Here is a 9,415-nt window from a genome sequence, read left to right on the forward strand (position 1 = left end):
TAATGCAACGGACAGTGATACGGTCACTGAGCCACTTCTGATAAGTGTCTCTGACTATACCCCGTGCATTAGCAGCAGGCTGCTCAGGTGCCGGATCCGTTATCATATAAAGGATCCGTTCATGCTCTAGCATAATCTTAAGTTTCCTAAGCCAGTTGTTAAAATTAGGTCCAGTCAACTTGTCATTATCCAACAATGAACGAAGTGACAAACTAGTAGTCATTTCTGCATAAAAAGAAAATCGGCTATCAGTATATGAATTGACAAAACCCTAAAGACTTGGACTTTAATCTAAGGGTTCTCCCACTATTTTATACAATTTTGTAGCCTCTACCTCAAATTTAAAGAATTACACTTAACTCTTTAGTGGGCACTAGAACCTAATAGATCGCATATAGATCCGAGTGTGGCTCGGCCAACCCATATGCAGGTAGGTTCTGAATCAATTGTTTCACCAAACAACTTCTAGTGATAATTTTGCTCAAGTCTCTTCGGCAGGCGTGTGGCGCCCCCACCGAAAATTCTGGTTAGGTTCAACCATTAAATGACAGGGTTCCGTGCAATCTACTAATAGATGACCAAATCCGAGTGTGGCTCGGCCCACCTGATCACCTATTGAAGGTATACTCAACTCATCATATATTGAATGACAATTTCAATTCCTAATAAGCATCAGGCATGTGGCGCCTCCAATGATTATCAAAAATTGGACTCATTATTACCCAACTTAATGGAAGGCTATGACCTAGTTATTCCCATAACTATTTCATTTTAAGAATCTAATAATTTTAGAGGGTTTGATTTAATTGAGAATAGATGAGAAGAACCGGCTAATCTAGATCCTCCCACTGACTTCATCAAGTCAGATTAATAAGACCTAGATTCGATCCGGTTAAGGAGGTACCTAAATCAATCATACTGATTTTTCTTAAAGGCATGGATCAACTTGAATCATTATGTGATCCAATCAAAATATGATTGACCATGTCAGCCAAGTAAATGAGATCGGTGGAAGGGATATATCATTAACTCGACAAAAATGAATCAGTGCGAGTAGCTCCTAATTAAAAACCATCTGTCAATCTGTCAAACTTACCTTAGACACCGACTGGTTAATCAATTTCGATTTGATTACTCAAATAACTCGAGCTCAACCTCTGAGCCTCAATCAAGTTCCATCTTGGTCTAATCAAAGATATGAAATTTGATCAACTAAAACTATTGTATTTGACCTAGAGTTTTCTTGGCCTAATCTAGTTACTACTTAATTAGATTTGATCAATTAACTCTAATTAGACCATGTTCGATTCTAACCCTAAGTCTAACCCAATTATAGAACTTGACTTGAGCTAACCCAAAATTTCAAGAATTATGCAATGTCATTTAATTGAGTTCATAATTCTAGATCTAGATTTTCATATTACTTAATTCTTAATTAAGTATAAGCTTATGAAAATTTTAGATCATTGCATATTCTTTTAATTACATATTAATTACAAAGTTTCAGATCTTAAAAATTATTTTTAGATCTAAGATTTGCAATTAATCATGTTTAATTCAGATTTAATTCATGTTTAAATCTTAGATGGTTTATGTTCATATATCACATATACAAACTAATATGAATTAACTTAAACAACATACATCATATGCATTTATTTTCAGATTTGATTTGTTATACAAAATAAAAAAATAAATGAATCATAAATTTTATTTAGATCTAATCTAAACAAGTTTATGATTTCAGATTTATTAATGTTCTTTATATCATATATGCATCAACATGAATGTACCTAGATCTCATGCATCACATGCAACTGATTTTCAGATCTGATTAATTATGCAAAATCAGTAACTAAATCATTCATGAATACTCTTTAGATCTGATCTAAACATATTTATAAATCTTGAATTTAATTACAAAGATTAAAACATATTTTAATCTACCTTTCATTGTTCATCTTCAAGGATCAATCACAGTAGCATCCCTACATGTCATATGAGATCCCATCGAATGGAAAAAGAGGGTAACGAACCCTATTTTCTCCTATGATCGGACGGCCTAGTGATTAATCCAATTAGATTACTAAACTACTTAGATTAATACAATTGTTTTAAGCATAAACAGTTTAAACATTCAATGAACCTTGTTCTGATACTATTAAAAGGAACCCTTGCGGGCTGCATGCATTTATTTTTAAAAAATTACAGCAGAAGTATTTAAAAATTAAACTATTTAATTTTATGCATGCTAGAGATTAGATCTATGCAACAAAAATAAGAGCCATGATTTAAATATTTATGTAAAGCATGAAACAATGATTGTATGTCTAACATACAATTCTTAAATTTCAGCAATCATAAAATTTCAGCAACCATGTTTAAGATCTAATCTTAACTTTAATAAGATTAAATCTCATACCTTATTTTTTGGAGGTCTTGGATGACTCCTTGATCACGCTTTGTAGCCGCACATACGTCCGGTCTCTATAGATTGTCCATGCGAAGCCTAGGTAGATCGTCTTCCGCAGAAGTGCTAGCTCGCACAGGAACGCTGCAATGGTTGAAGCTTTCTTCTTCTAAACACTCAATCTTTGATTGTTCTTCAAGAAGATAGAGGATGGACGTGAGGAAAAGGAGAAGAAGGGATGGAGGCCCTCAGAAAAAAAAAATTTAGAATTTTTTGAAACCTATAAATATTGTATATGTTGAACCCTAGGCGTGGGGGTCTTTTATAGCCAAAAGACCCCCCCACGTCTCACACTTAATTTAGCTAATTAATTTGGCTGATAAAATTTCTAAATAATTCTGATGATTTGGAAGCTAAGAGGAGATAAACATATCCAAATTTCGTGCATTTTGGATCCCTAAAAGATAGGAATCATGCGTCCAAAGTTCAGTCGCAGACCACCCTATTTCATGCGCCATAGAATTCCTACAAATTAGGAAATTCATATAAATATTTTTAGGAAGATTTGAGGTGCCATTTTTATAAAAAATATAGCCCTACGCCTCCTCTCTTCTCACGCCAATTTTTGACCAAAAATAAAGAGGATAAGCGTGGAAAATTTTGGGAATATATCAAGGTATCATTCTTTTCCTAGAAAGATAAGGATGGATTCCTAAAATTTAGGAATTCTTCTCCTTATCCAATTATGATTATTTGGACTCATAATCCTCATCAAATAAGGTCTTCTAATTGATTTGGGTCAAGCCCAATCCAATTGGGTCAAGTCCCATCAATTGGATCAAGCTCAATCTACTTGGGTTGAACCCAATCCAATTAGGTCAAACCCTGATGTAGCCCAAATTGAATCCTATTCAATTTGGCTAAACCTAAGCCCAATTACTCAATTAAATTGAGTTCATCAGCAATCTAATTGCTAATTAATCCTTCAATAATTTAATAATTATTTTAATGCAACTTTTGCTTAGGTATCAAAGTACAGTGAGTTGCTTGCTGGTTACTGTGGTGATCTCAGGTCGGAGGGATACATATATCCATATCTACTCGAAACAATCTCTTGACAGCAGAGCGTTTCGAAAATGATCACGTTCAGTGAAATGTACTCCTACACTTCACCTGTGTAGCATATCAATGTCTCTACACTCCTTAGTTAAGAGGACAACCAACGATATGGCACACAACGATCTATTCTTGATAATGCTATTGTCCTAGTAATAGCATGTCGTTTGGTTGCGAACTGGTTTAAGGACTCATAGATAAATCTTCCTTTATCTCTTAAAAGAGTCCTAAGGACTTCATCACATCACAAGAGTTCAAAAAGATGTACAGAATATGTGCGATGAATAATGCCAAATAACTTTTTATTAATTCATTAATTCATATACAATTCAATCATCAGTAGGACGATGATTGACTTTTAGGATACAATTCCTAACAAGCAGGCCATACCCTGCTACGGCTATCAACGTCTCGCCATTCTCCAAGGATGGACTCTACCTCATGCCACAAGCAAGCTCAAGCTGCGCGCCACTCCCTCTCATGATGGGAACGGGCCATACCTTCGCCACCTAAGTGCTCCTATCAGGACTATAAAGAACCCCAATAGGTAATGCCTAAGGGATCCTTTTTTGGCGGGATCTACTAAGGTCCACTCTAACTACATTAGCCTCCATGACACCCCTGCCTACACGAGAGGACAAGTAAGTGTATGACTAGCTAGCAAAATTGGGTGCCCACTCTAACACGAGTACTATGGATTTTGCATGGAAAGACAATAGGCAAATGAGGCTATTGCAAAGAGTTGTTAGCATCAAAAGATTTTGGGTAGTGGTAAATAATAATCCCCCTTAAGTTTCAAGGAAAAAATCTGCTAAAGTGTTTATTTTACCCATTCAGGGTATTGCGATTGTTGCTACTGCTATTGTTATTCGTGGTTGTTTATCGATAAAAAGTACTTTAGAAAAAATAGCAACTTGTTAGTTACCACTTATCTTCTGTTAGTGTCCCCAAATCCCCACAACACTCGCAAAGCTTGCATCTCTGCTCGCTATATCGGTAAGTCCCGTTCACTCTTGTAACATTGATGAGGTCCATGTTAGCACTTCTACCAAGAAAGCCCTCTCCGCTGTCAACGATATACCTTAAAAAGTCTCGCTGAATCCAAACTTTGTGGCGACATTATCCCTCGTGCTTGACCTTATGAATCACTTGGTTTGAAAACAAATCAGATATGGATCAAACACTAGTATATCCATATTTTTTTTATGAATATATATACGGATATGGATGTTACACCAATACCGAAACTAGCATCCACATTTGTTCTAAATGGATACGGATATGAATCGAATATTAAGTATATCCAGATTTATCCTAAATAGACATGAATATAATTTGGATATTAGTTATATTCATATTTTTCTATCTGGATATGAATAAAAGTCGAATATTTATTAGATATAAATTGGAATTTTAGTGAAGTTTTATGGAATATTATTTTTTGATGTATGCTATTTGTGGATGGTATAGTTTTAGTGGATGAAATTAAGGTTAGAGTTAATTATAAGTTGGAATTATGCAGGAGTGCACTAGAATCTAAGATTTTAGATTAAGTTTTATAGGACAGCCTATGGCGAGCTAGGCTTTATGGTGAGAGCATGATCCAACATGCAAATGGCACAACTAATTTATTAACTATATAATCATAAATGATGAGAACATGATCCAAATGCAAATGGCACAAGTAACTAAGGATTTGAGGCATATATATTAACTATTCAAAGAGATTAATTTGATCAAATTCAAGATCATTGGTTTGGCTGAGTTGTATATTAAAACATAAAAATAAAAATAATTTAAAATAAAATAGAATATAAATATATTAGTAAAATTTTGCATTAAATACTATCATTACTCTTCAATATAGTATAGATAAATATAATTATGAGATATCTAATTTTTTAGAGAGGTTGTACGGGAAACTATACAAATTGTAGGAATGCATAAAAGTTGTAAATATTTTTAAATAATTTAGCAATAAAAATTTTAAAAATATCAGAAAAAATAGTTTTTATTTTTTATTATAAAAATGATCTATTTTTTTATAAAAGTAATAATTAAAATATGAAATGTCATAATAGATATTAAATTATTTTTTAGCGATCTGAATATGTCTACATAAGTAATATAAACAATTGACATTGAGCAGACATGAATGCAGTAGCTTGGTGAGCTCGCTGGTTCGATTCTTAATTTTGGCAATCTGTTGGAAACCATTTTTTACCGGATGTCGGATCGAAATCTAATAAATCTTTTGTCCGGATTCGGTCAGATATTAGATTTTCTAGATGAATCCGATCCCGATTCGGATATAAAAATGCATACGGTCGGATTCTATCAGACCGTTATTGGGCGCTGTCAAACGGTGTACCCCTCCCACTTCAACCTCTCGCTAGCTAGATTTCAGCTGGCCCCATCACATTCTCTAAGTCCTTCAAATCCTTTATTCGGTACCCCTTCGCATCCAAGGGCCCATCGCCTCTTCCCCCACCCTCTTCACCGCTCTCAAATCGCATCCACTTCCCATGTTCCCAGCCTCATTTATGGCCCTAAGAGAGGAGGGAAAGTGAGGAAGATAAAAGAGCGACTGCTTTAGACTTCTCTGTAGTAGGAGACCTAACTTTTAATGACTTGTACCATATACCTGGCGACCCCCCAAGACTGCTTATTTTTTTTGGATAATCGATCGTCCAGGATCGCGTGCTTATAGCAGTTCCCTCGCTGCTGCCTTTTGGGTCAGCTTCGAAGATTTTATCGCTGTCTTTTGTTCCCAATCCCACGTATACGGTAGTCCACGAACATGCATCGAACACGCTCGATCAATATGTATATAATAATATTAGAAATATTTACGTTCGTATAGAAACATATAAGTGCTTAGAGCGCCAGGATCAGAGGCAGAAAAGTTGGGACGATTCGGCAGGAGTGGGGACGGATGTGGCGGTAGCCCTTGAATGCTCGGGCGACCCATGGCCAACCGTGGGTCCTCGAAGCCATTTTGTTTCGCAACGCCACCGCTCACCTCCATCAAAACGAGACGCGCAGAGACGTAACTTTTGCCCTTCAACCTTGCTTTCTTTCGGCTTTTCTTTTTCCCTTTTGTTTTCCTTTTGGGGATTGGAGGAATCTTTTTCATTCCATCTCCACCGAAAAGCATGGAGGCCCTTATCATGAAAGCGAGAAAGCCGACCGATTTGACGGGCCAACATTTGGGGAATATTCGTGCCCTCGACTCCCTATTCAAACCAAGCACCTTTCTTTTCCCCTTTTTTTTCTTTTTTTTTTTTATTTTTTTTGCGGCCTCCCTCCAAGTCAACCACGCCTCATCATTTGGTCTTCCCCTCTTTGGCTTGCATGCTCTCCTACCCACCCCCAGCATGGAATCCACTGCAATAGCCATTGCACGGCGGTTCTTGCTCCCTGGCTAGCGCGGCTCACGTTCTTGCTCCCTGGATGCCTTTCTCGGCCTTTTGGCTAAGATCGAGTGAAGAAACCAAGAATGGCCATGCCTAGCTAGCCTTGTCCCGTCGGAGCAGGGCTGCTCTAGTGCAACATGAGCCGCAAATTCTACTCTTGCCATCTGCTCGACCATTTGTTCTTCAGAGCAATTGCTCGACCGCACGTTTGGGCTGCTCGAGCCAACCTCATGCTGTATATATATTCCCTCAATGCATGGATCTGGAAAACTTGGTTCATGAGGGAGCTGCATCACATTAATTGGATTATTACAAGTATCCAACGCGTGTTCGTGAATTGCTATGCTACTCTTACGATCAAAACATTTTAGTTCATCCCTTTTTTCAGAGGAAAAAAGAAGAAAGAAGGAAAAAAGGTCTAGTTGTATCCTCCGCTCATGGTTTTGACCAGTCATCACGGTAGTAGTCACAAATCTGGCCGTGTAGGGTATACGCATTTTGGCGCGTAGCAGATCTGGATGGGGCGCAAGATAACCATCATCGCATCCCAATTAAAGCTGCGCGTGAAGAAGATGCATTGGGGATGGCTCAGCCATGAGATGCGGCAACTGTCATACATGCATCACACCAAAACATGTGGTGATGATTGCTGACTGCATTGCCCTCGGCACCATGAGATCTACTCCAACAAGCTAACTTAATCGGCGACAAAGATGACGTCCCTTTGCCCAATGACCAACAACCACGCAATCGGCGTAGAAATTTGTACAGTTGGGCTCGTGGACTGTACCCTGACACCGTACTCGCCCCAGCTCTCGCCTCATTTCAGACAGAATATGTGTGGACATATAAACTTAGAATAAATATCCAGCACGCTGCCATCACAATTCTCTCATTCATTGTTTTCACAGTCCACGGAAAGCCATGAAGGTCCAACAGCTCGCAGTAGGAGGCATCTGGGAGCAGCAACTGCAAGACCCCTCCTCCCCTTCCTCCTCTTCGTCCTCCTCCTCCTCCTCCTCCACCACCATCACTTCCTCCTTGACAATCAGCTTCAAGCGCCTCCGCCCACTTGCACCCAAGCTGACGGCCACCGCCAACGCTGCCACCACCTCCAGTTCTGCTACTCAAACAAACACCTGTCTTGATCTCAAGGGCTTCCACACCCCCACGGCCAAATGCACTGCCCAAAACCCAGATTCCGCTCAAGTATGTTGTCTCACCTCTCTCTCTCTCTCTCTCTCTCTCTCTCTCTCTCTCTCTCTCTCTCTCTCTCATATGGTGATGCTCCATGCAACTACTAATGCTACCAACTGGCGAAGGATATGTTCGTAATGTGTAAAAGTTGCTGGATCATTGATCCGTGCAGTTGCCATACTAAAATTCTGAAAAAACCCACAGGTGGAGATGCAACCAGGAGGGACGAGGTGGAATCCGACACCGGAGCAGATAAGGGTGCTGGAGGCTCTGTACAGGGGCGGGATGCGGACACCGAATGCCCACCAGATTGAGCGCATCACGGGCGAGCTCAGCAAGCACGGGCGGATTGAAGGGAAGAACGTCTTTTACTGGTTCCAGAACCACAAGGCCCGCGAGCGCCAGAAGCAGAAGCGCAGCGCCCTCCTCGCCCTGAGCAGCAGCAACAACGACAGCAGTGCTTCTCCTCCAATCATGACTCTAGTCTCTACTAGTTCCAGGGTAGGAGCAAGGATACCTACTTTTGAAATTAGCGTCAGTTCACGATATCATGTTTAAAATTATTAGCTTTGATCGATGACTTAATTTGGTGGATTCTGGTGATGGTGATGAAGGGAGGGGGAGGAGGAGAAGAAGCGGATCAGGAGTGCTATGACGGGAGTTGCAAGCGTAAATGCAGGAGCTGGGGACGCCTCGGGCTGGACGTCGTGGAAGAGGGTGGGGGTGACCGCACCCTGGAGCTCTTCCCTCTGCACCCGGAGGGGAAGCAGACGAGATAGCTGATACCTAGCTGATATGCTCATGGAAAGGAGACACAGTCAATTTCTCTTATCTAGCTCTTTCCCTCTGTTTTTTTTTTTTTTGTTCTTTTTCTCTTTCTGTTTTTTTTTTGCCCCTCGTTTCTTCTTGTGCGTCGACATATCCCTTCGTTCTTGCTCGTCACAAATTTAGATTGTGGTCCGAGGCTCTTTCTTTGGTTCTACTGTGGATTTCTTCTTTGAGATGAATTAGTAATATCAGTAGTAGTGTTGTTGTTTGAAACAAGTTGTGCTTGGTGGCTGGATTCTCTTTTCTTTTGTTTCACTCTTTAAATTTTGTTAGCGACAGTGGGCGGGGAGGGGGAGAGCATGCTAGCCCTGGTGCTTTGATTGGTTGCTCTTTTCCGAGACCTAACACGCGACACAGAGCCACCACCTCCTTTTTCTTCCCTTTTTGTAGTCCCGGACGTGCGTTGAGCCCTCGCGCTCCCTCTCTCCATCCCTCTCTGTGGTGGCGG

General features: G+C 39.7%; 1 protein-coding gene across 1 annotated transcript; it reads left to right on the forward strand.

Annotated features, from left to right (window-relative positions):
* The first annotated feature begins 7,839 nt into the window (after window positions 1-7,839).
* LOC103698411 (WUSCHEL-related homeobox 4) lies at window positions 7,840-9,154 on the forward strand. The gene is made up of 3 exons (XM_039119112.3): window positions 7,840-8,151; window positions 8,344-8,640; window positions 8,754-9,154. Exons 1-3 carry the CDS (start codon window positions 7,867-7,869, stop codon window positions 8,916-8,918), a joined length of 747 nt encoding a protein of 248 aa, XP_038975040.2. The 5' UTR covers window positions 7,840-7,866; the 3' UTR covers window positions 8,919-9,154.
* The last annotated feature ends 261 nt before the right edge of the window (window positions 9,155-9,415 follow it).

This window comes from Phoenix dactylifera, chromosome 18, assembly GCF_051530095.1.
Source record: "Phoenix dactylifera cultivar Ajwa chromosome 18, Ajwa_hap1_PhDact_Kaust_v1.1, whole genome shotgun sequence".
NCBI classification, from domain to species: Eukaryota; Viridiplantae; Streptophyta; class Magnoliopsida; order Arecales; family Arecaceae; genus Phoenix; species Phoenix dactylifera.

Bases quoted from the DNA above. Each gene is read 5' to 3' on its own strand.
- LOC103698411 (XM_039119112.3), top strand. From the start codon at position 7,867: ATGAAGGTCCAACAGCTCGCAGTAGGAGGCATCTGGGAGCAGCAACTG. The intron at 8,152-8,343 runs GTATGTTGTCTC...AAAAACCCACAG, and splicing joins AAAACCCAGATTCCGCTCAA to GTGGAGATGCAACCAGGAGG. The intron at 8,641-8,753 runs GTAGGAGCAAGG...ATGGTGATGAAG, and splicing joins TAGTCTCTACTAGTTCCAGG to GGAGGGGGAGGAGGAGAAGA.